At 46.3% G+C, this 27,999-nt stretch overlaps 1 protein-coding gene across 2 annotated transcripts; it reads left to right on the forward strand.

Annotated features, from left to right (window-relative positions):
* Nucleotides 1–312: 312 nt before the first annotated feature.
* Nucleotides 313–27,417, forward strand: CDHR2 (cadherin related family member 2). Of its 2 annotated transcripts, XM_033140414.1 has the most exons (32): nt 313–396; nt 3,660–3,724; nt 4,267–4,335; nt 5,415–5,554; nt 5,963–6,016; nt 6,528–6,617; nt 7,371–7,460; nt 8,176–8,301; nt 9,421–9,564; nt 11,806–11,881; nt 12,351–12,457; nt 12,567–12,800; nt 13,528–13,683; nt 14,191–14,358; nt 14,567–14,628; nt 14,757–14,997; nt 15,261–15,500; nt 16,031–16,100; nt 16,833–17,447; nt 18,523–18,594; nt 19,765–19,814; nt 20,306–20,457; nt 20,941–21,043; nt 21,138–21,226; nt 22,198–22,281; nt 22,706–22,783; nt 23,593–23,653; nt 24,058–24,182; nt 24,864–24,977; nt 25,598–25,672; nt 26,004–26,067; nt 26,938–27,417. In XM_033140414.1, exons 1-32 carry the CDS (start codon nt 377–379, stop codon nt 27,088–27,090), a joined length of 3,987 nt encoding a protein of 1,328 aa, XP_032996305.1. In that variant the 5' UTR covers nt 313–376; the 3' UTR covers nt 27,091–27,417. The 2 variants fall into 2 exon arrangements, with proteins under 2 accessions (XP_032996305.1, XP_032996306.1); XM_033140415.1 differs by lacking the exons at nt 25,598–25,672; nt 26,004–26,067; nt 26,938–27,417 and having other exon boundaries at nt 24,116–24,182; nt 24,864–24,970.
* Nucleotides 27,418–27,999: the final 582 nt, after the last annotated feature.

Raw genomic sequence — 27,999 nt, forward strand, 5'->3', positions numbered from 1 at the left:
CTGGATTAAACCGATCGACGGGCCAGATTAGGCCCCCAAAACGGACTTTGGGCATGCCTGCCTTAGAGCAAGGTGTTGGGAATGAGGCCCCTCAGGGTGACAAGCTGTCAGTCATGTTGGATGTGGCCTGTGGCTGGGATATTTCCTTTCCAGAACACCCAGGAAGAATGACAGCATGGACACCTTCTTGGGGGAAGGGGGGTGGGGACTGACTTCCAAGCCTCAAGCAAGATAGATGACTTGTGCCGTTGAGATACCAGAACGCCTGATCCACTAATTTCAGTTAATGATTGATCAGCTAATTTGCAGCAGGAGCCAAAGTCTGAGTGAACTACTCAGATCTCTGTCGCCTGCAACAGAATTGAGCCGCTTTCTCATGGTCCTTCAGGAAACAAGGTAAGGGGAGGGGGCCTGTTACGTGTATCATTGGTTGCCCATCAGTGCTGTGACCAGGGGGATTACAATGACACTAGGGAATTCTGCAGCACCATGTGAAAACATCCCTGGTCCACTGGAGAATGAGTGCTCTGCATAGACCAGCAGGTGCCAGGCCCTGCGAGCAGCTGTGGAGCCTGGGAAAGCCTCCTGCGTTAACAGGATGGGGTAACAATGAAAGCCAGAACTGAGGGAGAAAGGGCTGGATCATGGATTCCTGAAGGCACCAGAGTAGACTGAAGGGCTGTTCATCTAGGTCACCCTAGAATGATGGAAAACAGTACATGGCTGCCTATATTTTGTAATGGCGTCTTCTGCTTAAAGCAGATTCATAAGCTGTCAGTTTCCATCAGTTGTGCTGAATTATGGCTTTCTATGGCCTTTCAAACTGTGTGTGTCGGTATTGTTGTTTGTTACTAGGTTATGCATTTTTGTGTTTTTATATTGTAAACTGCCCTGTAATCCTTGGATGACGGGCAGTATAGAAATTTAATAAATAATAACAAGAAGAAGAACTTGCGGCTGCACAGGCAGGGAAGATTTTGTAAACTGAAAGAGAATGAGGGGTTTTCTTCTTCTTTTGGTGGCATGATGGAGCCATGTAGCACCTTGGAAAGCTCTATCTGAGCTCCTTGGGTGACATGCCATACATTTTATGCAACTTGAACACAGTCTGCCCAATCACAACCTGTGGTGGTTATTGTATGAGTACACCTTCAAAAATCCAAATGTACCACCAGGCCCCCAAAATTTGGCATCACTACCCTACCATGTGTGTACGTTGAAGTTTTCTTAGTCCACTTGCATAATTTTTTAATACTTTGGATCCTTGGGGTCTTTAAACTTAAAGAACATAAAGCACATTTTATATGTCGGCACAGCAGCTTGTAGCATTATGAATGCTGGAATTGTTGTTGTTGTTGTTGTTGTTGTTGTTGTTATTATTATTATTATTATTATTATTATTATTATTATTATTATTTTGTGAGGATTATTTGGGTGAACTTCAGCTAAACATTGAACTGAAGTGAACCAGGCGGGTTCATTTTCGTAAAGGGATGAACTGGAACAAGTTCCTTTTTTTGACAAGGCGAACTTGAAATAGAACTAGTTACTTTTTATAACAGACATTCCAAGCTCTGCCCAAAACGTTTTGGGAGATGGTGAGACCAGTGTGTGTCTCCATAAATTATTGTGTGCAAAGCATTTTGGTGACATGTGGTGCATATTTGGGAGGTTTTGGAAAGATGAGGTAGATTTACAGGGGTGCGTAGAAATTCCACTCTCTAGCAAGTTCAGCATATCTCCCACTGCACAGTCAGTAAAGGAGCTAGATTCCAACAAGGCTCACAGGTTGGCAGCCCCATCCCTGTGGCGGAAGGATATAATGCTTGACAGTCAAAGGGCCATCTATATACAGTTATGAATACAGTTCCTGTAACAGGTTCATGGTAGGTCAGAGCCCAAGCCTAGCTGGGAAAGAAAAATACAGTGGTACCTCGGGTTAGGAACTTTGTTCCGGAGGTCCATTCTTAACCTGAAACTGTTCTTAACCTGAGGTACCACTTTAGCTAATGGGGCCTCCTGCTGCCGCCGTACTGCCACCGTGCGATTTCTCATCCTGAAGCAAAGTTCTTAACCCGAGGTACTATTTCTGGGTTAGCGAAGTCTGTAACCTGAAGCGTCTGTAACCCGAGGTACCACTGCAGTGCCTTTATCTGGCCCCTAATCCAAAGAGCTTGTAGGTGAGGTGGGGCCTTGTTGGTGAGGCAATGTTGTGGCTCAAGGTATGGTCTAAGATGGGGAACCAGTGGCCATCTATATATTGTTGGATTACAATTCCCATCATCCCTGACCATAGGCCATGCTTGCTGGGGCTGGTTTAAGGGAAGAGATGATAGATAGACTGACAGACAGGTTTAATTCTATCAAAGTTAATGGTTCTCTATAGTCCCATTATACTTAATGGGGATATAGTTTCATCTGCACTATACATTTAAAGCAGCATCGTAGCACTTTAAATAGTTATGGCTTCCCCCAATTCCCAGAATGTTTAACAATCAATCCCTCTTCACAGGGAACTCTGGGGATTGAAGCTCTGTGAGGGGAATAGGGGTCTCCTAACAACACTCCGTACCGTTAAGGAACTACACTTCCCAGAGTTCTTTGGGGGAAGCCATGACTGTTTAAAAGCGGTATGGTACTGCTTTAAATGTCTAGTGCAGATGGGGTCATAAGGAGATGCGCAGCTCACAGTGTTCCCAGTCACTGAGTAAGAAAAACCTTCACTTCCAGCTTCCACTGTTTGGTCCAGTGAGTACAAAGCCATCTGGCACATTTAAGCATTCTGTTAACATTTCATTGTATCAAATATAGTCATTGAACATTGCACCAGCACACTATGCTTCACCACACCCTGGGGTCTCTGTACTTAGTCCAGCAACACATGGACCCTCTCCTCAGCTTGCATGACGCACAGCACCCGTCATCAGTTTGGCTTGGTTATGCCATGTGATTTGATAAGAGGAGAAACTGAGTTCCTGGAATAAGCATAGACCTCCTCATTTGTTTATGAGTTACTAAGATAACAAGAGATAGCAGGTTTCTGTTGCTACTTCCTGGATATGTTGCACTTACTCGATCAATGCCACCTGCAGAACCAAGTCATTTATGGCACCCAAGAGGCCTAAATAAGCCTATAAAATATTGTCAGTGAGGAAGTCCAGAGTATGAACAGTATTCTATTGGTATCTGTCCTCCCAGGTGTGTTTTCCTCCCTGTTTTCAGTATGCACAGCACCATGTTTTCCAAGGGAAACCAAGCTCAACATGCTTGTGGGATCATGCAGGCCACTAGGAACTGCTTGTGCACAGTTCATTTAAGAAACTCACTGCCACAAGAGGTAGTGATGACCACCAACTTGGATGTCTTTAAATGAGAGTCAGGAAAATTCATGCAGTGTAAGGATATCAGTGGTTACTAGCCATGATGGCTATGTTCTACCTCAACTCACAGAGGGTGTCTGCTTCTGAAGACCAGTTGGTGGGAATCACAGGTGAGGAGAGCACCATTGCTTTCAGACTTCCCACAGGCATCTGGTGAACCCCTGTTGGGCTAGATGGACCTTTGGCCTGATCCAAGAAGGCTCTTCTTATGTTCAGTGATGGGGAGAAAGAAAGCATATCATTACCAACAATTGATGCTTCCTTACGCTGTGTTTACAGGTCTGTTTGCCCTAGCAGGATGCTTTTGCTATCATGGGCGATACTCTCCATGTTTCTGGCAGTAGGTAAGTTTTTCCATGATGAGGGTTATCCATTTGCTACAAAGGCTCCCTTGCTCTCTGTGTGGAAACGGTGTGGTCTTCTGCCTAGTCATCAGGCCTCCCAACTTGTTGGTGGGTGGGATGACTGCCTCAGAAGGCTAGGGCTGCAATCTTCAGTGCTGCAGCTTAAAACCAGTGGCATTTGCATACAGATTCATAGGACTGAGTTGTAGAGGTCTAGAACGGCACCTGTTTTGTCTACTGCTCCTTAGTATTTGGGGGGTGGAAATTCAGCTGGATGGTACATCTTCCTAAGTCTTACGAGTTAGGATTGGAGTATCGCTACATGGGCTTCCTCTATTAAAGGAAATCTTTCCCAACACTGAGTTCATTGGAAACCAAAACTGTTAGTTTTTATGTAGTGTTGGGAAAGTAAACAACAACAACAATGGCAGGAGATACGCCACAGAGATTGGGATGGGAACAAGGAAAGACTCAGAAGACTGTGGAGGCTGACTTTGGCTCCATGAAAAATGTTAATGCCCAGCTAACTGTTTTCCTTACAGCATCAGGGAACACAGCGCCATACTTCAACATGAACAGAACCTTCACCTTGCCAGAGGACACACGTATAGGTGAGTAAAGGGAAGAATGCTCACCTGGAATGCAGGAAGTACGGTAGTAAAGGGAAATGATACACTTGTGAGAATGGTGGAAAGAGAAGTCCTTGGGTTTCCCTTTGTCTTACCTCCTCCTTGGATCCTTTTTACTGGGGAAGTAATCAGGTTTGGCACTTGGAAGTAGTCTGGGATCTACTATTGTTACTAGAGGCACATGGGGCCTCCATGGCACAGAGTGCTTTTTAACCAGCTTAGGTTGGTAACCTAGCTGCACCCGTATATGTATATAGATAACCTGGCACCAGTAATCTATGCTCTGCTTATCTCCCTCTTGGATTGCAGCAATGTGTTATATGTACCCTTAGAAATGGTCTGGAAAGCCCAGCTAGTACAGAACTTGGTAGTGAGGTTGCTAATGTATCCTGACTCAGAGGTGCTGATTTCAACTAATAAAAGCATTACAAGGTTTGGGACCTAAGTACCTGAAGGACCACTTCTTCCCATATGAGTCTACCTGGGCTTTAAGATCCACTATGTAGGGTCTAGGTGTTTGCTGCCTTTTCTTTGCTGGTAGTTTAACATGGTTCATTGGGGTTATTATCTTCTGAATGGGGACCCCGTGATTATTTGGTCTTCTGTCTAAAGTAGGACTTCATTCTTGGTGTCGGCTTGTGATGCTGATCACATGAAGCCAGATGGGTGGCGTATGTATAAATAAATAAATAAATAAATAAATAAATAAATAAATATTATTATTATTATTACCACCACCCATGGCATTGTCTGTTTTTGTTTCAATTGCAAATTTTCTAGAGGTGTCTTGCGTTAGGTGACCCAAAATTTGAATAATAACAAATAATTAAAAATGATTCAAATATCCAGGCCAAGGGATAGGAAGGGAAGAGGGGTGAAGGAAGCTAGAAAACATTCTGTTACTGGTTCTCCTTTGAAAGGTGTGTCCCTACAGGGATGATGGGTCAGAGAAAAGAGGTTGTTGTTGTTGTAATGATGTGATTCCTATCTGGGTGGTCTAGTCTAGCTAAATCCTCCTGCCTATCTCTCTCTCTACTTCTGGTACTCCTTTCTCATTGCAGGAGCCTTTGTTTTAAGGCTGGTGGCTGTGGATGATGAAGGGGATGTTTTGACCTATAGCATAAGTGGCAGCTACGCCCACTACTTCAATCTTGACAGTAGATCAGGCAACGTGACGTTGAAGCAAAGAGTGAATTATGAGGTAAGAATGGCCAAGCAAATGAAGGAATTCATCAGGGAGAGACAGCTAGCCCTGCACCGCTCTGGGTGCCGGGGCAGGTAGCTCCGCCCCTGCCAATATCCAGGAATGATAGGACTTGTTGTCCAAAACATCTGAAGGGCCCCATGTTGGAAACTTCTCTAAATGGAGTGAACAAATTTCAGCATGGAGAGAGAGCAGAGGGAGCAGCTCAAGCTTGCTATTAATGGCAATGGTTTTATTCACCAGGTGAACCCCTTGCTTCAAGAATTCCATGCCTCTTTCAGGCATGTAAGAAAGGAGGCACCCCAGACTATTCTGATTCTGGGGAAGAAGTATATTGATAGGAAAGGTGGTGGTGTCATCATGCCTCTTTTCCAATCAGCATCTGCTTTGCATTTTCCCTTCCAGGACACAAAAATTATGCTTCTGGATGCCCAAGTGACGGATGGAAAAAGTGTGCCAGTAAGTGAAGAAACATGCTGGGGGAAAGATAACACTGATGCTAAGCATGGAGCAAAGATCCATCAGGGGAGCCTGCCTGTGGAATGGGACATGGAAGGTGGCTGCTCTCCCAGTTCTCAGGTGGTGGTGAGGAGCAACTGCTGGACTAAACTGGGACTCACCAAGCAGCTTTCACTAAACCAATGTCGGCTGAGATCTCATGCTCCTACTTACAAATGTAGGAAAAGCTCAGCACAACCCTGTGTCAGGTGACCAGAAGCAAAGAGGAAAAGGAGTCTTATGCCTTCAATAGTTGTGTAGAAGATATGAGCCTGTCTCCATGATGAGCGGTCCCTGATGAAGCTGCCTCTTCTATCCTACTATAGAAGGCTCATGAGTCCCTGTCCTCCTTTGCATCCGGTAACCTTTCCCCTAAAGCTCAGGTTTCCTCCATCCTTGTATGGAGTCCTCGGGTGCTGAAGCCCCTCTACCTTGTCTCTTCACATTACTGTCTTTTTTCTTCCTTCAACAGGTCGTTATGGGAATCACCATCATTGTAGAAGACCGGAACAACAATAAGCCAATATTCCAGAATGAACCCTATTTTACTGATGTCCCAGAGGTACCTTTGCCTACCTGAGCTCATGCCTAGACTTCTTTTCTTTGTGGTCCATGGCATTCCACAGCTGGTGGAAGACAGTGGAAGCAATACAAATATACCACCCATTTTATAATTTAAGAAACCTGTCCTATCTGGGTGGATTTGCAAGGCAGCCCTCTCTGTGGTCTTAGGGACAATTCACAAAGTGACCCACTGCAACTGCATGCACCTAGTGGCACTTGGGAAACTACTTGGGAGGAGCAACTTCCCACCCAATGTGGTTAATTTCAGCTGACCACAATTGTACTAGTACCACTTCCTAAGCCAGCTTGCATGTACTGAACTAAGGGATCTGTATTTGTTTGCATGTACTGAGCTAAGGGATCTGTATCTCTGTTTTAAGCAAGTGGGTTTCTAGGATCTTCCATGATCTGAAGTGCCAATAACTCATCTGATGGAAATGTCCACACCAAAGGAGTTAAACTAAGGGATAAGGCAGAGATGTTCGCTTGATCAGTTTCCTCTGTGAAATCAAAGCCAGAGTTTCTCTAGCTCCTGCATAATGTTTGGTGCTTTCACTAGTTCCTTCATCAAGTAGTCTACAAGCAAACAAACTACTGAAGGTACCCAGTAGTGACAATAATACTATGTGACCAACTGAGACACCTCTCTGGTCAGGACAACCTGTTGTGTCTGTGTGGAAACAGGAGCCACAATCCTAGTACGCAAGCACCAATTTGTCTAAACAGATTTGTCTGATGCTCTCTCTTTCAGAATACAGCAATTGGCTCCTCAATCTACACAGTCTTAGCTGTAGACATAGACAGTGGAAACGCTGGACGGGTATCCTATTCAATTGAGGAAGTGAGTGTCACGTCGTAAATACTGTACAGATGTAAGGTACAAGGAACTGCTTTACAGAGAATGAGCTGCCCCAGTTCTTTCTAGTCAGCCTAACAACATCTCCCCAGAGGCTCAGACAGAAATATTTTTCTCAGCCAGCTGCCTGAGTTCAGTTGAAACCTGGGATTTTATACATGCAGATAGACTTACCTCATTTCTCTATCCTGCTTGTAGTCCTCTGGTAAGCATCTGGTTGGCAACTGTAGGGAACAGGATGCTGGATTTGTACAGGCCTATAATCTGACGCAGCAGGACTCTCCTTATGTAATGGCTAAATGACAACTAAACATGTCGATTCCAGGGAAGGAGTCCTCCTTTTTAAGTAGGGTGAGGTATACTACCTCAGGCAGCAGATTTAGGCTGCAATTAGAAGGCATCAAGTTTAAAATTTATTGAGGTTCCTCCTACATTTTTACCATCTTCCTTGTGCCTTCTGCTGAGTGTTCTTCCAACCACTCTGAGGATTTTTGTGTGTGTTGAAGTTGTGGGGTGTAAATGTACCAAATAAATAAATAAATAAATAAAACCGTCACCACCTGATCTTTAACACTTGCAGGGATTTGCCACAAGGGGGAGGGTCCTGGGGGGAGGGTCTGCTGTTTTGCTCTGGGAAAAGCTCCCCGCGTTTTAAATTCTCTCACGGCTCACATTTATACACCACATGTGCCATACACAGGTCAACCCAAACGATGCAGAGAATCACGACCTCTTCTATATCCAATACAATGGCACGGTGTTCCTGAATGGTTCACTTAGCTACAACAACAAGAGCACTTTCTACCGAATCAAGATCTTCGCCAGGGTGAGGCTCAGATTGTTCCATGCTGGGAAGAAAAAGGGAGGGTAAACACCACCTTCTCTCTGTGGAGCATTTATCAGAAAAAGAGAAAGGCAGCTAGCTACCATGAGCAGAGCAGCTATGGGCAGAGCAGCCAGGCCCTACCATTAGGCAGAATGAGGTGGCTGCCTCAGGTGGCAGATGCTAGTAGGTGACGAGTGGCAGCAAAGTGTTGGAGGTTTGTGGAGCACACAGAGCCATCACCAGCGCTGAAGTAAGTAAGGTTCAGTTGGCAGTCCAGTGGGCAGGTTGTGGGATGCTGGTGGTGGCAGGAATCTTGTCCTTCACCTCAGGCAGAAAAAGTGATGGGCCAGTCTTGGCCAATTTATATTTGTGGAGGCCTCATTAGCTGCTGGTTTTCAAGGCTTTGGGGATACGATTCCCCCTTTGAAAGCATGCTTGGTGCCTATTCTTTTGTCATTCCAAGGCCAAGTAAAGGGTCAAGGCAGTTTCAGCTTTTCAGATGCATGTGAAAAACATATCTTTTTGGTCTGGTACTCCCCATTTGTTAATGCTTAGTAATATTGTGCAGTATTTTGATATTTTTAGATGGCGATATTTGTATATACATTGTCTATCTTTGTCACGGTCCATAATTCCAACAGTCCTACTCTGAGTAAAACTTACTGGGTAATTGAAACCCACCCAATGATTTGGCTAAAATTGGGAGGTGCTCTTCTGTTATTTCTTTCATAATCTAAGCACCAGTTGATCCAAAACCAGATTTTCAAGCAATGAAGAAAGATTACTAATGCTGTGAACAAACACTCCTGTATCAGCATGTTCTTTCATCAGTATTTTCCATCCTCTTCCTTTGGTTCCTCTCCTTTTAAGATGCATTAGAAGACTTGGATATTTGTAGTACTGGTAGCAGTAGCAACAATTACATTCAAAGAAGTTGGAAGCAAATAAGAGTGTCTACCAGACAAGGGTGTTGTTTCTTTATTGTGCAATGAGCAGGAAGGGTTTACTAGGGACAAAACAGTATGTATTGCTGCAGAGAAGGGATACATTTTGGCTAGGTAGAGAGAACAGAGTTTAAGTGATCATTCTATCTGTGTGTCTCTCCCTCTCCTTCTCTAGGATAACGGGGGATTATTGGATGGCCAGCTCATCTATCAGAACAACACAGCCTATCTGTCTGTGACAGTTGTGGATGTGGCTGACCTGGACCCTGTATTCTTGGGAGCCCCATACTCAGGCTCTGTACCAGAAAACTGCCCTCTGGTAAGGGATGTCTTCAGTTCTCTAGTGTCCTCCTGACCCTCAAGTGATGAAATCCTGCAGCTTCTGACATGGCTCTCTTTTGACATGAAAAAAAATGCAGCCTTTTGGGGGCTTTCCACTTACTTATCAAACCTTTATTAGGCATTTACATGTAAAATCGTGAGAGCAAGAATCACGTACAGGAACTGTAAAATATATATACACAAAGAAACAACGTTTAAACTCATAGGCTGATTGTATGTGTGTGTTTCCATCAAATTGTACCTTGTTGCATCTGTCTGTCTGTCTGTCTGTCTGTCTGTGTCTGTCTAGGTCCTAGGACAAGCATATGAGTGTGGTGAATATGTGGGCTTTACCTTAGCACTTCAAGGGGAAACTATGCCCTTCATGGCTGCAGTTCTCAACAAAGCAGCTTTGAAACTTGGCCAGAGCAAGAAAGAAAGGAACATGGCATCAAGTGTGGAGTGAACACAGGTCACTTTTGCAATGTGCTCCAACTCACTCAGGGACCAGAGTAAGGCAGTTGGCAGCCCCAATGGCTGATCCTTTTGTGCCTCTCCCAGCCTTTGGAGGGCAGAGCAGGGTGTGTGTGTGGGTGTCCCAAAGCCAGACTGCTACATTCAGATGCAATTGAGGATGCTGCTGTATGACCAGTGTTGAAGCTGAGTTGAAATGCCAGTCTAGTTGGCTTCTGTTCGTCGAACTGGGTGGAAGTTGTGGTGGCGGCATCTTGTCCTTTGCTTTAGGCAAATGCCTTAAGGGGGCCTTGAGTTCTTTTGGGGTTGTGAGTTGCCAAGCACTTGAAGTTGGCAAGCAGGAACTTCATACCCTCTAACATGTCCCCGATGAAAATAGGGGCGTCCCATTCCATAATGATCATTTTACTATTTATACCCCACACATCTTACTGGGTTGCCCCAGCCACTCTGAGCAGCTTCCAACACATATAAAAACATAACAAAACATTAAACATTTTTTTAAAAAACTTCCCTATCTGGGATTGCCTTCAGACAACTTGGTGGTTGGATAACTCCATACCCTCCAACATTTCTCCAGTGAAAATAAGACATCCTAAGGAAATGCGGGACATTCCAAGATCAAATCAGAAACCGGAACGGCTTCTCTAAATCAGAGACGTCCCTGGGAAATAGGGACACTTGGGGAGTCTGGAACTTAGGGACACAGAAAGCTGCCTTATACTGAGTCAGACACACTGGTCCATCTAGCTCAGTATTGTCTGCCCTGACTGGCAGCAACTCTCCAGGCTTTCAGACAGATGTGTCTCTCTCAGCCTTACCTGGAGATAGATAGATAGATAGATGATAGATTTATTTATTTTTTAACTCTATTTATATGCTGCTGTAACATAAAGATATAGCACATCTATATAAAAAAACCAAGCAATAAAGTAATAAAAAGTTAAAAGCAAATAAAAATTTGAAACAAACATCAACAGACCATTATGGGGAATGTACTCATAATTGCCTGCATAGGCCTGGTGGAGCAGAAAAGTTTTCAGCAAGTGTTTAAAAGTTGGCACAGAAGCTGCCTGCTGAATCACTTTTGCCAGGGTGTTCACCAGGTTGATGAAATGAAAGGCTCAGTTTCTTGTTGTTGTCAAAGGAGCCTCCTCAACCCATCGAATAACCAAAGACGCTCCTGCAGATAATCTCAGTGATTGCTCTGGAATAGAAGGGTGCAGACTATCTCCGAGGTACCCTGTACCCAAGTAGTTCAATACAAGATGTCGAGGACTGGACCTGAAGCTACGGACCTCAAGCCCCCACTCCCTTAGGTGGAGGCCTGGGTATGTTTAGCCTGGAGAAGAGAAGGTTAAGGGGTGATATGATAGCCATGTTCAAATATATAAAAGGATGTCATATAGAGGAGGGTGAAAGGTTGTTTTCTGCTGCTCCAGAGAAGCGGACACGGGGCAATGGATTCAAACTACAAGAAAGAAGATTCCACCTAAACATTAGGAAGAACTTCCTGACAGTGAGAGCTGTTCGGCAGTGGAATTTGCTACCAAGGAGTGTGATGGAGTCTCCTTCTTTGGAGGTCTTTAAGCAGAGGCTTGACAGCCATCTGTCAGGAATGTTTTGATGGTGTTTCCTGCTTGGCAGGGGGTTGGACTGGATGGCCCTTGTGGTCTCTTCCAACTCTATGATTCTATGATTCCCCTACTTGCTGGGGGCTGGTACAAAGCAGGCCCGGCACTCACAGGCCATTTCCTCATCCTAGGGCACGTCAGTGGTGAAGGTGCAGGCCATTGACCAGGACAAGAATGTGAATGACATCATCGATTACAGCATCATCAGTGAGTGATGGAAGGGTGGATCAGGGCACAATAGGCCATGAAGTGTGCAGACGGTACTTAGTTAGAGTTCCTGAGATCCTGTATCTCTCTTTGTGTGTAGGTGGTTTATGTAATGTCGGGTGGTGCTGAGGAGGTGATTGATGGGGTACCAACAACGAGGGAGGGAAAGGCCAAAGAACAAATGGGCTCTCAGGTCGTAGCAAATGGTGAAAGGTCTGCACATCAGTTTAGATGCTCTTTCTGTCCCAGTGGATTACTCAAGCTCTTTCCCCTGAGACTGACAGCATAACCAGCCATAATGAGCTACCATGGGCTGGTAGCTACATCCATGGTACAACAACCCATGAGGTTGTGCTAGTGATTTAAAGTTGTGTCTAGGCAGAAAACAGCATGACTGGGGCTCCACTCCAGTGTGGTTGATGACGTGTGTCCCCACTCCCACCCCACCATTCTTTTCCCTCTGCCCTAGCTGCCACTAGCTTGTTCACGATCAACAATGCCACAGGAGTCATCACTGTGAGCGGCCACCTGGACCGAGAGGGCATTCCAGGTGAAGAGGTGCAGCTCCAGGTTGTGGTGAGTAGCAGAGCGGTTATGGGAAGTGGAAGATCTCTCTGCCTTCCCCACCCCACGCTCCTCTCGTCCAAGGCCTCAGATTCTCTCTTTCTCTTGCTTCAATGCTCAGGCTCGGGAACGAAACCTCAACATTTACCAGCAAGTGGCGCAAGTGAACACCACTGTGACCATCCAGGTCACCGACATAAATGACAACAAGCCTCAGTTCTATCTGTGCGTGGACTACGCAACCTGTGACTTCACAGGCCCCCCAGAGGGTGACTTTTCTGGTGAGATTGAGGAACACGCTTCTGCCAGAACACCTGTGGCCGGCCTAAACATAGTGGCCTATGATCCTGACAAGGTGAGCAGGGGAGGAGAGTCTGCGAGGCTTCGTGTGGGTGGGATGCAAAGCTCAAAGGACAAGGAGATACTAGGGATGATTGATGCCAGTGCTATCCTGGGATGCTGCTCCCCTTTTTGCCTATAACTAGCATGTTAGTGTTGGGCCATTCATACCATGCAGTGGGAAGGTGGCTCCTTATGATTTTTGGCAAGCATCTGCATCGCTATAGAAGGAAAACAGGTGATGACTGAGTATATCAACTCAAAACATAAGCCAAAGGTCAATCTAAAATGTCTCATCCCATATTGTAAGATGTTAAATGTATATTCAGAAGTGTGCCACAGTCGGTCCAAGACCATTTGTAATGTTTTTCAATATGAAATTTACCGGTATATGGAGAATATACTATGTCAACAACTGTAGTATTTTAGCTACTGGAAAATTCAAGGGTAGGTGGTCCTAACACAGTTCTGTAGCTGCTATCTCCTATTTCCAGTATAGAGCAAAAGAAAGACTGTGATATATCATTGTATGTGCCTCCATGTGTGTATGTGTGTAGCGTACGTGTAGTCAGTATGTGCATTTGTGCATGTGGTCTGTGTGGGTGCATAAGAGTATGAGTGGGGGTGGGGTGGGGTGGGGATGAAGACGACGGATGGTTACTTTTGCTTTGGCCAGGCCTAGCACTGGGAGGCTGGCCACTCCTGTTTGATTATCCGAGCTCCCTGACTTCTTCCCTGAGCAGGGCTCCAATGGCACCTTCCAGCTGTCCCTGCGGGGTCCAGATGCGTTTGCATTTTCAGTCGCACCCCAGAAAATCGTGAATGAAGGCACCGTGCAGGTCCTTGTAAGCAATTCAAGTCTTGTGGACTACGAAAAGACACCTACTATGACTGTGGAGGTGAGTGAAACAAGGGTCAGGGGGAGTCCCATTCCCTTCCTGCCAAGAACTGGGATCTTGACTCAGCAGTTTGTTCCCTACAAGTAACTGAATCTCCTTCTAGGCCATTTCAATGTAGAAGACCTTAGTGAGGATTATGACCAGACACCCCAGAAGGTAGCTTTAAAAGGACTCCATTCTGCTGTCTGCTCAGAGCCTGAAGCCATCAGGCTGTGTGGGAACTGTGTGGTTAGCACTGTGTGACTGACCATCTTCCTGTAGAATCAAAGCATCCCCACCAGCTCTGGATCCTCATCAAGTATGAGCATCCTATTATACCTGACCGGCTGCCAAGGAAATAGGCCCACAATATGGACAGCCTTTGAAGCCCAGAAGACCCTGTTTAGATCCTTCCCACAAAAAGCGGCAGCATGAAGTTTAGTAAGAGTCACTCTGAAGCCACTTCTGCCCCCATGACCATGACCATGCTTGGGCTGAGGTTTACTTGGCTCCTTCTAATCCTGGCAGATTGTAGCAAATGACACTGGAAGGGATATTGATTGCTGCTCCTTTGCCATGGTCACCATCAATCTCACGGATATCAATGACCACAGACCTGAGTTCAACCAGAGCGAGTACAAACTTTACGTACTGGAGGAGAGTCCACCTGGCACCATTGTCTCCTCTAACATCACAGTAAGCAAGTTCCGCAGCTGCCTTGGGACCAGGAGGTGGGGGGCAGAGAGCTCTCTCTCTGTGTGATCAGAAGGACCTGTTTTCTGTGATGTGGCCAGATGCTTCATGGCCATGTTGAGAAGCATGCATCTTGGGCTTCCTCCACACCCCCAATGGGGAAGTCAATTAACAAAAATAACAGTCAATTTGATCCTTCTGCTTTCTGCAGGCTACTGATCCAGACAGTGGAAAGTATGGAGAGATCACCTACTATCTGCTTCCTCAGAGCATGTATGTACATGTGATTGCTAGAGAAACAGGGGGAGGAACAAGGAGAACATTGTGGTGTGGGCCTACTTTTGCTGGGAGAGAACTACAGTATCTCAAAACTAAGGCTGTGTCTTTTCTCTGTTACGCAGCCATTCCACGTTCACGGTGAATGCAACAAGCGGGGCAGTGCTAGTGGCGAATGGCTCTAATCTGGATTGGGGACAGCGTTCTGTCTATTATGCCACCTTGCAGGCAGTGGATGGGGGCGGTCTGTCTGGATCCACACAGTTGGAGATCACAGTAGTTGATATCAACAACAACCCTCCAGTTGTGGTGGGCTCCTACAATGTCTTTGTCACGGAGGGCCAGAACACCCGTGTCCAGATCCAGGTAATTTCAAGGCAACATTTCCCCCTTTATTAGACCTGGGCATTGGGCCTCTTTCCAAATTAGGCTGCTGTGCACTTTAAAGAAGTAACCCTGGCATGATTTACTCTTAGGACAACAAATAATTACTTGTTGCACCTGAAAGTTTATGTGGCAGGAGACACCTTCACACTTAGGGCTCATCCACACTTCCCGTTTGGCTGAAGCAAGCAGGATCTTACTTCTTCTCATTGTTGGCTGAAAATTCCCTCAACTCACTTCCCCAGGCCACTGACCAGGACGATCCAGAGACCAATAACAGCCGCTTGCAGTTTGAGATTGTGCCTGGCGAATTCAGCAGCAACTTCACTATCGACCCAAACACAGGAGTGCTGAGCAGTAAAGAGCCCTTGGACCGAGAAGCCATCCCTGCAGAGCTGGAGGGCAAGATGGTGGTGACAGTCCTCGTGCATGACTTGGGCATCCCTCAGTTGAACGACACAGTGAATGTCACCTTCATCGTGGAGGTAATGGTGAACCCAGTCAGGGCTCTGGAAAAAGGAGACTAATGCATAAAGAGGGACCCTAGGCCCTGCTCAGGTAAGCTGAGCCAGGTTCCAGAGTGTCTGTCGGTGATAGGAACAGGCACCCTAAGAGAGTGTGTTTTGTGGCAGATGGCTAATCCATGGTATTGGGGTCTCAAAATCTGCGCTATCCCTGCTTATTTAGAGGATGTTACAGCCCCACAAAATTCTCCTGCAGCTCTGTCATTGCTGCCAGGATGCCCTATATTATCTCGAGGACAGAGAAACATACGGATGAAGCTGCCTTATACTGAATCAGATTATTGGTCCATTGAGCTCTGTGTGGTCTACACTGACTGGCAGCAGCTCTCCAGGGGTTCAGGCAGGGTTCTCTCTCAGTGCTCCTTGGAGACGCCGGGGAATTGAACCTAAGACTTTCTGCATGCAAGGCAGATACTCTACCACTGAGCTACAGCCCTTCCCCAATTGGATGTGGAATGGCCCCATTACCAGTTTCCCCCTTTTCTCTTTAGGACATAAATGACAACGCACCCAAATTCAACAGCTCCTTTTATGAATTTTCTGTTCCAGAGGGCTTGCAAGGTATGGTGAACCAGTGATCTTTAGTCCAAGGTGGAAAAGAACTAGGATTAACCTGGGACAACAACATGATGCAACAAGAGAGTCTGGCAACAGTGGTGGACCTTGGGGTCTCAAATTTCAGTAGCCCCCTATGCAATGCCAAAATTTGGTGCCCTCCCTTCCATTCTACATCATAGTTGTGGTGCCCCCTGAGGCACGCCGAGGCTCTGCACTCAGTGTGCCCAAACCTGTCGCTCTCTCCTAAATCTGCCTCTGTTGACAAAAATAGTATGCACAACAAATAGGGGGACCCAACTTATATCTAAATAATACCTACATTGTACTAATAGGTTTTTGGCCATATACAAAAACGTTATCCGTTTTGGCAAGCAGTCTTTTTCAAGTTCTTACAGATGAATGATAACTTCTGGTTCCTTTGGCAGAGTGGGATTTCCTTAGGAAATTAGAAATTATCATTCATCTGTAGAAATTTGAAAAACAAACCAACCCCTACTTGCTAAAACAGATGTTTTACCAGTGATCTGTAGTATTTATTGCATTGATTAGCAGTGCGGAACAGGAAGGTGTGGCAAGACATTAAACAGGAAGCATATAATTGCATTTCCTAGTTAGGAGATGTTGCTTTTCATGAGCATTATAAGTGTAGAGGTTGCATTGCTTTTTAAGATCTGTGGGGCTGCGGCGATGTGGTGAAAATGTTGTTATTCTTTCTAACTAACCTTCCATCTCCAGGAGCCTTTGTGGGGAGTGTGGAGGCTACCGATGCTGATCAAACAGAGATAAACAACCGTATCTCATTCTACATTGTAAGCAGCGCAGGTTCAAATAACTTTATGGTGCGTTCGAATCGCCTTGGCTCTGGCTGGTACCAGGGGATCTTGAGTCTGGACTCCGATGTTGCTCTTGACTATGATCGGCTGCAGCAGAAGTTCTTCAGTCTGACCATGCAGGCGGAAAATTCAGACTTTGGGGGGGCCACGAATGCTGACACCGCTGGGGTGAGGGTGAATGTGCTGGATGTCAATGACGAGTCCCCAACCATTGAGCCATCTCCACCACGAGACATCGAAGTTTTGGAGAACGTCACCCTGCATGAGTTAGTTGTCACGCTAAATGCCACCGACGTGGACACCAACCACTCGCTGGTATTCCAGGAGTTAGCTGTGGCCTGCTTCAATCATTCACTCAATGTGGGCAATGTGTGCCAGGAGTGGTTCCTTCTGGAGCCCAATGGCTCAATTTTTGTGAATAGTTCGGAGATAGACTATGAGGCCTGCGACCTGGTGGAGCTCACATTGCGTGTTAAGGATGAGTTCACCGAGAAGGGAGACCCCTTCAGTGGAAATGGTAAGACATTAGGGCGAAGACTCGGTTCTGCATCCCCTCTGAATCTTGAGCTTTACAGCTTCCTTCCTTTTCTCCATCAGTCCTAATTTCTCTTCGTTGCTTGGATGTAGCATTGGGTCCTAGCTGGAGATGCTTCAGGGAGCCATGCAGGACTGCTGCTTGGTGGGCATTGGAAATACCATATGCTCCAGTCCCAGCCTTCCCTCAGAGGCAGTGGGCATTGTATAGAAAAGTTGCTGAAGGAAATGAGTCGGTGGAATAGAAAGTTTGTACCTGGGCAAACCTTCCAGAGTCTCATCTACCTTGTTGTACATTTGACTTTAAAAAAAAAAAAATGTTGTCATTGCATGAGGAAGCAACTAAGTGTGATGGTGGCACAACAACTCAACCTGTGTTCTGCTGGTTTTTTTTTTTTTTTTAAATAAAGCACAGGGTCCTAGAGTGGGGAGATTATGGAAGGGGAGGGGCTGGATTTTCACCACCTGCACTTCTCCTCCTCCTGATCCCAAATAATCTTTTATCTGGAGCCATTTTTCTCCCAGCAGGGGTTACTCGTGGTTCGGGAGGCCCACTGGGAGAAATATGGCTGTGGAGAACCTGTTTTAGAGGGGAAAGCATGGGTGAAAGGATCCCATTCACATTTTCTGTCCCCGCAAGCTATCTCTTTAAGTATCTGCCCCGATCCATATGCTTTTAGATGGATTTAGTGACAAAGTGGATGAACACTAGGTTCTGTCAATGAAACGACTTAATTGCCATAAGCTTATTTTCTTACCTCTGTGGTTCTGCTGCCATTGCATCTACTTTGGATCTACTTTGTGAGAGAAATGTCATTGCTAATCTGGTCTCAGCATCTTCACAGCTGGAGGTTCCTTAGCACTGTAGAATGGAGGCAACAGAACAGTGAACTAATTTAGTAAGCTATGTGAATGGGCTGTTTCTTGAAGGACTTGAGAGACAAACCTTTATAGGTGATGCAGTATTGTGTTACTCACTGGGAACAGGGTGGAGTCTGCAGAGCCACTTCAGCCAGTAACTAGTGCCTCCTCTCTTGTGCCTTTTCTTCTTCCTGCAGAGACCCTGAGAATCTTAATCGCTGATGTGAATGACAACCCACCAGTGTTTGAAGAAAGCACCACCACCTTTGGTGAGAGCAATATATGCAAGAGAAATGTGCCACTTTGTTGTTGTTGTTTAGTCGTGTCCGACTCTTCGTGACCCCATGGACCAGAGCACAACAGGCACACCTGTCTTCCACTGCCTCCCGCAGTTTGTTCAGACTCATGTTGGTAGCTTCAAGAACACTGTCCAACCATCTCATCCTCTGTCATCCCCTTCTCCTTGTGCCCTCCATCTTTCCCAACATCAGGGTCTTTTCCAGGGAGTCTTCTCTTCTCATGAGGTGGCCAAAGTACTGGAGCCTCAGCTTCAGGATCTGTCCTTCCAGTGAGCACTCAGGGCTGATTTCCTTAAGAATGGATAGGTTTGATCTTCTTGCAGTCCATGGGACTCTCAAGAGTCTCCTCCAGCAGCATAATTCAAAAGCATCAATTCTTCGGCAATCAGCCTTCTTTATGGTCCAGCTCTCACTTCCATACATTACTACTGGGAAAACCATAGCTTTAACTATACGGACCTTTGTCGGCAAGGTGATGTCTCTACTTTTTAAAATGCTGTCTAGGTTTGTCATTGCTTTCCTCCCAAGAAGCAGGTGTATTTTAATTTCGTGACTGCTGTCACCATCTGCAGTGATCATGGAGCCCAAGAAAGTAAAATCTCTCACTGCCTCCATTTCTTCCCCTTCTATTTGCCAGGAGGTGATGGGACCAGTGGCCATGATCTTAGTTTTTTTGATGTGCTGCTACTGCCCCCTAATGGATAGATGGGTAGATAGTGGTGTATGAGAGACTGCATAAAAGAGTCTCCTCCAGCTTTCAAAACAAAACAAAATAAAAAATTCCTTCCAGTAGCACCTTAGAGACCAACTAAGTTTGTTCTCTTTTGATAGACATTCCTCTTGCCTGCTAAGCCTCTTTGGGGCTAAGATAATTGGAGCCCCCCCCCCTTAATGAATTAAAAGCAATCGTAGCTCTCAGAAAGCTCCTCCTTCCACGAGAAGGGTATCCTTTCCTCCTCCAGTAGTGTCAAATAGCCATCTTCCCCAGTCACTTGTTAAGGGAGAAGCAGCTGGTTGCCTTCCTGTCTAACATTAGCCAGGACAAAGGAAGCTGGAGCAAGCTCCTAGGAAAGACCTATGTCCAGCATGCCCTGCACTTTGGCACCCATTCTTTGACCTGTATCTGGTGTTTTGTTGCAGTGATAATCCCAGAAGTCTCTCCTGTGGACCTGCAGGTGGCTGTGGTCAAGGTGAGAGAATGCAATGTTGGGGCACGTGTGTGTATGAGTGTGTACTCATTTGGGTACAAGGTGTTATGTATTCAGTGGTTTGTGTTTCCCTGAGCTTGAGTCTGGACTAAGGCTTCTGAGCTCCTGTGTTCTGATTCAATACATGATGTCCAATCACAGAACATTTCAGGATTTGGGCCTCTGCCATTGGCCCTTGAACTCTGAGTCGTGATTCGCAGCTTGGAAGTTTAGACAGCCAATTATGTTGGCAGTGGGAGTGGCCCAGGGTTTCAGGAACGTATATACCTGTAAGCAGTTGCTTTGCCCCTGTTTCCCAGTTATGTAGTTCAATAAAGGTTCTTGCTGTTATCACTATGTCTTGCCTCGTGGGAACCCACCTACACTTCACACAGCTCCTTCCTTGTGGTGGGAACTGGCTCCTAGTTCCCACAGGCTATGTGATGTAGTTTAAAGAAGCAGCAATGATAGTGTCCTCTTCCTCCTCCTTCCAGGCTAAAGATGCTGATTCGGGTGTGAACAGAGTGATTTCATTTGCCATCTCCAGGGTACTTTTCATCCCAGACAATGGACCCGAGCAGATCCGTGAAAATCTTTTCAAAGTGGTGACAACAGCAGAGAAGGACCTCTACATTGGGAGCATCCAGTAATTGATGGGGTTTTGTTGTCTGGGAGCTTTGTGAAGACCACAATGGTGGTCACTGTATTGACAGGGAGAGAAAATCCAGGAAGAATGGAAACCAAGAGGAAAGTGTGGCATTGCCAGTCATTTGATCTTGGGGAAATTCTGATAATAGCTTGAGCATGACCAATACAGCTATACTCCTGGCATCCTATCTCGAAAGAGAGTGTTGCTTCTCAGCACAGACAGTGATAGCAAAACAGATAGCTTAAATGTTAACACTAGTCTCTCACTTCTTCTGTTCGGGGTCTAATACTTCACTATGAATTCCAGTTTGGTACATGTTTTATCTGGTCTCCCTGTGATCTATCCCCAAGCTTGGAGCAGTGTCCTAAGGGCCACATGCACAGACAGGGCATTGTAGAACTCGCAGCTTGTCTGTCCCTGTACAGACTCTGGGATCAGGAACTCTCAGTCCCTCTGAGACCAATTCCTCTGTTTCTGCAGAGTTGCCAGCAGCCTTGACAGTTCATTGAAGGGTCAGTATCGGGTGACAGTGGAAGCCAAGGACCATGGGAACCCTCCACTGTCTTCCTCGGTATCACTGGACGTAAGACAGCTTTCTTATCTACCCAGATTCTTTTCGCAATGCAGACATTCATCATGGCTTTCTTCTGAGAACGTTTGCCTCTCTCTTTCTCCAGATCTACACTGTCGACCAGAGCTACCGTGTCCGGCTGGTGTTTGATTCTTCCTTGCAGGACGTGCAGTCTAACTCGAATGAAATCAATGTGTACGGCATCTTTCCCTTCCCTTCAGTGGGTTGATCCAGGGACAGACTCTGGCGCTGAGCGAGTGGCAAAGTGCACAGAGAGATCAAACTACAGGGGGAGTGGATTGAGGCATTGGTGGATCATTTTGTGTATTTCACAAAATGTGAAATCTGACCCAGAAATCACTTCTTGAGAGAACCTCTTCAAGTTTTAGTTTCTTTTGGTTTAGAATACAAAGCTTCCTTCCCCATCATTGTGGGGCACAGGATGGTGTCTCTGTGTGAAATTGTATAAGTGAATAGTGTGTGTGTGTGTGTGTGTGTGTGTGTGTGTGTGTTTGTGGGAGAGAGAGAGAGAGAGAGAGAGAGAGAGAATGTAGAAGAGAAAAGGTATTGAATGCTGACAAACCCAAGGTGGCTACGGCTTCAGTTACCAAGGATTTGTAGCAATGCCATACAGAGTTTTCCTCTCACTTCACAATCTGTCCCTTCCTTGATAAGCCATTCAACATTCTAAGGAACTCATTTGCACACCACAACCAGTGTGCAACTTCCTTTGTATACCAGTGGTTCCCAAATCAACCCCCCTACACTTGAAAATTGCTGGGGGCCTTGGAGGACCACTTAATGATTTTTCTGCCTGTTGTAGCAATTGTAATGTGCTGTGCTACAGGTGGTATGATCTTTAATTGTATTTTTATTGCTTCTTTTATTTCTTATCTATTGCATTGCAATTTGAATTCCATGGAAAATACAATATAAGAAAGGAAAGAAGCACTGCAAATGTAATTAAAAACTGAGGGCTTTGTGTGCTCTAACAATTCCTATTCTGCTAATGTTTTCAGATCTAAAGCCGGATTCTGAAACTTACTGTCACCATTACTATCTCATGCCCAAGGGTGCAGGGCAGGCCATGCACCACAGAGGAGCTGACCCCTGAACATGAAGTTAAAGAGACACTTAGAGACACTCATTTTCTGTGCTTCTTCCAGGGCTCTGACTATAGCTACCCAAGCAACAGTCTATGTAGCAAACATGAGGTCCATTGAGGATTCCGGGAGCTCCAGATCTGACAGGTAACTGGGACAGAACAAGATGAAAGGAAATGAGTGAAGTTAAAGGGAAGACAGTAGTGCCTGAGAAACATGAACGAAGGGGGAAGTATTTGTGATGCCTCTTGCAATGTGGCTGTATGATGCTGGTAGGAAGTATGTTTGAATGTTTACATGGAGAGGGGTAAAGAATATTTGAGGATTCATGTCCTCCTTGAGGTTCCAAGCACTGAGGTTGTGTGTAGCCAGTGTGACAGATGATGTTGTTGACTCTGTAGTGCTGATTCATCAGGGGTTGGCTGTGTTTGCAAAGCCAGTCGGGTTACCCAATAATTTCCTGGGCGTTGGCTCTTTGATCAGTAAAAGGTCTAGGAAGGGGCTTCTGGCAATACCCCTTCCCCATCCCCACATATGTCCATCTTACACATCACCATCTCAACTCCTCTAGGGCTGTGGAGAAGACAGCAATGGAGGCCTATTTTGTCTATAGCAATGGCACAGCTCTGACGTCCGGAGAAGTACGAACGTAAGTGACGCATCACAGTGGAGCTGGGCTGGGCTGAGGAGCCCAGGCAAAAGTCAGTGTGGCCTTTCCCAACCTGGTGCTCTCCAGATTAAAGCGTTGTAGTCTAAAACATATCCCATCATCCCTGACCATTGGCCGGACTAGCTGGGGCTGATGGGAGTTGAAGTCCAAAATCTCTGGAGAGTGCCAGGTTAGGGAAGGCTGAGCTGAAGAGCATGGGTAGGAGGAAAGAGGGGAGCATCAGAAAGGGGAAATGTGTATCTACTCTGGCAGAGGTTTGCATGGCAAGGAAGTGTTTGAATGATGATGAAGGTAAGGATGGCTGACCCCGACTTAAACCCAGTTTGAATGAAATCATAGCCCTCCCCAGGTCTTCGAAAACCAGTAGATAAGAGGCTAGGCTCCTTCTGCCCCCCCCCCACTCCCAGTAATTTGAATCATGGGGAAAGGTTCCCCTTGGGGTGTAGTGATGGCTACCAATTTGGATGGCTTTTAAAGAAGCAATAGCCAAATTCATGGAGGTTAAGGCTATCAGTGGCTACTAGCCACCCCAATGGCTGTGTTCCATCTCCACTGTCAGGTGCAACACACCTCTTTATACCAGTTGCTAGGAATCCCAAGTGGGGGGGGGAGTCCTGTTGAACTCATTGTCATTCTCCTACTTGTGGGTTTCTTATGATCATCTGGTTGACCCCTGTGTGAACAGGATGCTGGACCAAATGGGCCTTTGGCCTGATCCAGCAGGGCTTCTTATATCCCAAGGAGCCTGTCCTGAACACTTCAGAGATACCTTTCTGTCTTCTTTCCAGACTCATCCAGAGAAACCCTGAGGAACTCTCTCGGTTGCTCAAGCTTGGCCTATCCATCATTGTGAGTGCACATTTCCTGCTCATACTCCCAAACACTGAGGAGCAGCTCTAGTGTCTCTCTGAAGTAAGGTGGCGGCAGTGGGGTTTGTTAAAGCTCAAACAGGAGAGCTCTGTCAGGATGGGTGCATCAGAGGCTTGGTGTGTGCCCCTGGCAGGACAGCAAGCTCTACCTTGCCAGGACAAGTGAGATGGCCATGGGAGAGATTGTGTGGCTGGAGCCAATGCTGGTGGAGAAATGGGCACCTTGGCAGAATGGCACACTGGAAACCAGTATTGCACCACAGCTGGGACTGGCATAGAGAGAGGCTGTGTGCACTGAGGCTGTAGGCAGGGCATAGCTGAAACATCATGTTGTAGACACGGGCGCTTGCTGAGCCAGTGTAGTGACACTCTTGTGTATCCCAGGGCCCTGTGGAGGTGATGCCGTCCAACAAGGAGAATGAGCTGTTCGCTGTCATTGCAGGGCTGGCTGTGGCTGCGCTTCTTATCCTCAACGTCATGATCCTGATAATAATAGGCATGAGGAAAAGGTACAAAAGTGCCCCTCCCCTTATTATGGCAGGTATATGAATGTACTTGCTGCAGCTGATTCAACGCTGCCTCTGTTTGTTTCTGCACACTCAACAAAAAAGGGGCTGGTGCATTATTAAGGGCTTTTTGTGGGGGGCGGACAGGGTTGTTGCTGTTACTGCTTTTTTGTCTCTTTATTTCATGTTATGATTTGTGTGGAAATGGTTTGCTTTTTTATTGTTTGTGGTGTTTGTTATGTAATGTATTTTTTCATGTTGTAAGCCACTTGAGCATGGTTTTAACTGTGGAAAGGTGACATACAAATGAAATTCTATATGTATGTACGCATGCTGCACTGCATCAGCACCTTCCCCAAAGCCAGCATAGCTTGCATCCCTCATATGGTTCCACCATTCTGCTATTCCACATGCTTGGTTTTGTGGCATTCTCATGGTAGGGCAGCACTTTCCCTGGCCTGACCAGTAGCCTTGATGGCTAAGTACTACTTGCAGAGGGAGAGTGCCTCTGACTACTAGCTGTTGGAGATCATGTGTGGTGGGAGTGTTGGCCATGCCCTACTTGAGGGCTTCCCATGGGCATCTGGCTTCCCATTGTGGGAACAGGATGCTGGGCGGCCTTTGGTCTTCTCCAGCAGGGCTGTTCTTAGGTTGCTCACTCTTCTTTCCCATTTCTTTTTGCAGTTATGTGAGGAAGCTGAACGCCTTAAAAGCCCTGAAGGTGGCTTCAAAGTTCTCACCTGGTGACATGGTACAGGGGCCTGCTATCCCTGGGACCAACAGATACAACACAGAAGGGTATGCTTTTGGGGTGGGGTAAGGTTTGCTCTAGTAGAGGGATGTATCCTGGATTGACCCGTGGAGGGGCAAAATCAGGAAGAAACGTAAGTGCCTGTCTGCCTCCTGGTAGACCCCATACCCTTTAGTTATTCAAATTTGTGTTGTTAAACTCCATGTGCTGAACTGGTCTTGTACTGAATTTGCAATATGACAGAAGTATGTCCAGCATTTCGAGACAAATTCAGAAAAGGATTGATCTGTGGCTATACAGTGGAAAGGATGGGATTTGATGCCTAGGGGGTATCCATATTTTTAGCCAGTAACTAGTGAATTTCCTTCTTTGAAGTGTCAAACTCTGCTGTACATGGGTAAGCAAAATTAAGGAGGAAGCTGCTAGTAGCCTTGACTGTAGGTGATACACATTTTATGCAACACCACAAGGCTGTTGCTGCACTGTGTGCATCACACTGACAATTGTTATCAATTATGCATTGCATGTGATTTTGTTGCACTCTGAGTGGTCTTGTGGTTCTCTCCCCTGTCTGACATTCTGTGCTGTTTAGTCAGCTGCCTGATAAGATTCTGGTGGGCTGAATTTGTAGCGATTAAGAAACTCACCATTGGCTATTGTTCCTCAGGGCTAACCCCGTGCTTGGTTTCTCCTTGTACCCCTCCTTGGACCTGGAGGAAAACACCAGCTCTGAAGTGGCCAGGTATGCCTACGAATCCTGCCTTTCAGTCTCACCTCCTGTGTACGAACCAGGTCATGACTGAATGAATGAAACTGACTTGCCCTCCAAAGACCCTCTTTCATGCATTGCCCCAAAGGTCACATTTGCCATGGGGCTGCTGCCAAAGAACCGAGTTGGCCACACACCCATTGTAATATTTAGAATGACTAACCATGTAAGACAGGACCACCACTTTGCGAGCCTCTGTTCCCCTCACTTCACATCCCTTGCTCCCGCTGGTGGGGGCATGGAGACTCGCAGCTAGGGGTGACAAAGAGCTCCCTGATCAGCCCATGCTGCTTTCTCTTTACAGCCTGAACTCCCTGGATGAGAACATGGTTGATGCTCCAGAGGGTGCTCCAGCCGCTTACAAAAGGGTGAGGACCCTCAAACCTGTCACTGCCCCACAGGACATTCTCCAAACCAAAGCATGTTCCTGCCATTTGATGATGACGATGACATACCTTTCAACTTTTTCCGATGCAAAACTGGGATGCTCGTCTTCCGGGGCACGCTCCCGGGCGAGTCACGTGACACATGCCTTGTTCTTGCCCCTAAAAAGCACCTCCCTTGTTTCATTTTTCCTTCTCTTTTGAAGAGCTCTGGACTGTTAACCCAAATGCCAGGCAGTGGCCCTTTATCACCACCACCCTGTAGATGACCCAGTGTGACTTTGTCACGAGGCACGTTCCAGTCTGGTAACCTATTACTGGTGAACCAGCCATACGTATGTCTTCACATTCAGCGAGCCTCTCATGGGGCGTCTCATCTGGCAGCACCACTGTTAACAGGCCTCACAGGGGCCTTCCCAATTCACTGGGACGGGCAGCAAGAGGTATTGTGCAGGTATTCTGTGTACAGCCATGGAAAGTGCCTTCTGCACTACACTTCAAAGGTTTGCTGCAATGTGCTTGGCTCTCTTCAAGTGTAATGATAGGCCTGGAAACCCACTACTATGCTGTAGTAGCCTAGCTGCAACAGAGCTAAGATCAAAGGTATGTCAGCAGACACCCCCCCCCCAGGCTACCTCTTCAAAGTGGATCTGCTCTCTTAGACCTGATAGTCAGCTTTCACATGCAGAGGTTCAGGTTCCTGCACCACAGGAAATGGCTGCTTATGTGGTCTCTTTCTCGACATTGCAGTTCTTGGGAGTGACAGTCCACCCAATAATCCAAGGATACAATGGCAACTAGGACTTTACAAGATAGACGGATCATATTCTAAACTCATACTCTCTTTCATCCCAGGACAAAGCAGATGCTGTACACCAGGCAAATGGCCAGAATGAGCCATTGAAAGCTGCCTTAGAAATTCACAAGAAAGACAAGCCAGAGCAACTGGGACACACCAAGCAGTCTTTCGCCTTCCAGAACACCTCCTTGGACACCAGCGATCTCTGATCACACACCCTGCTTCCTCCTGGCAGAGGAACAGACACTTATGAGCAGGACTTGTATAGCAACACTGGCTCGGAGACATTGCGCCAGCAACTGTAAAGAAACTCACTGGGAATCCTTTTTAATCCATGACTTATGATTGTCTGCAAGCCTGCATCCTAGAGGCAGAAATGAGCCTGGCCCAAACTAGAGAGATCACACTGAACAACAAGAAAGTGGAAGAGGTGGTAAGTGCCTACCATGCTAGGCAACACCAGTATTTTCATGTGTTCAAAAGGTATGATGCAAAATGGCTTGTGGGTTGGGTTTTTAAAAACAACAACAACAACAAAACAATCAAGCAGTGTATAAATTTCATGAAATAAATAACATAATAAAAATTCCACCTCTCACTGGAAACAGGGCAGGGAGGGAATGGGGATTTAAAGAATTAGGTTGTATCCAACCGAACCTAGCACTAAGAGACGGTTTGTCAGCATGAGGATTTCTGCTTGCACACTGGGGTGTTCCCCCCTCCATCCCCTAAATATGTTCACTCAACACTCTGGATAAGATTTGGGAAGGATGCAGGGCATGGGAGAAGGGGGCAAGTTTTGTTGCACAAGTGGTGATGCATTTATTGAATATCACCCAAAGCTACTAATCTCTGGGCGCAGAACCTGTGCTGTGCAGTGCTACCACTATCCCTGCTAAGGTGATGTATCTTACCTTGTTTTTCATGAAATCATGATAGACTGGTGGCCAGGTAGCACATTCAGCTTCCCATGCATCACCAGTGACAAAAGAACAAGCCACTGTCCTGATTCAGCTCCTTGTATCCTGGGCTCACCTTTTCTTTTCCTGGGATAATAATCCAAGCTTGAGTATTCCTCTGGAAAAGCGTATTGTGGGGTTCTAAGCATAGGGCCTATA

This window comes from Lacerta agilis, chromosome 2 (genome assembly GCF_009819535.1).
Source record: "Lacerta agilis isolate rLacAgi1 chromosome 2, rLacAgi1.pri, whole genome shotgun sequence".
Taxonomy (NCBI): Eukaryota; Metazoa; Chordata; class Lepidosauria; order Squamata; family Lacertidae; genus Lacerta; species Lacerta agilis.

What these genes read in the sequence shown, in the direction of transcription:
- CDHR2 (XM_033140414.1), top strand. Translation starts at nt 377, where the DNA reads ATGGTCCTTCAGGAAACAAG. An exon ending in TACCAGAAAACTGCCCTCTG is followed by an intron (nt 9,565 to 11,805) that starts GTAAGGGATGTC and finishes TCCTCATCCTAG; the next exon opens with GGCACGTCAGTGGTGAAGGT. An exon ending in AACTCGAATGAAATCAATGT is followed by an intron (nt 21,227 to 22,197) that starts GTACGGCATCTT and finishes TGCTTCTTCCAG; the next exon opens with GGCTCTGACTATAGCTACCC.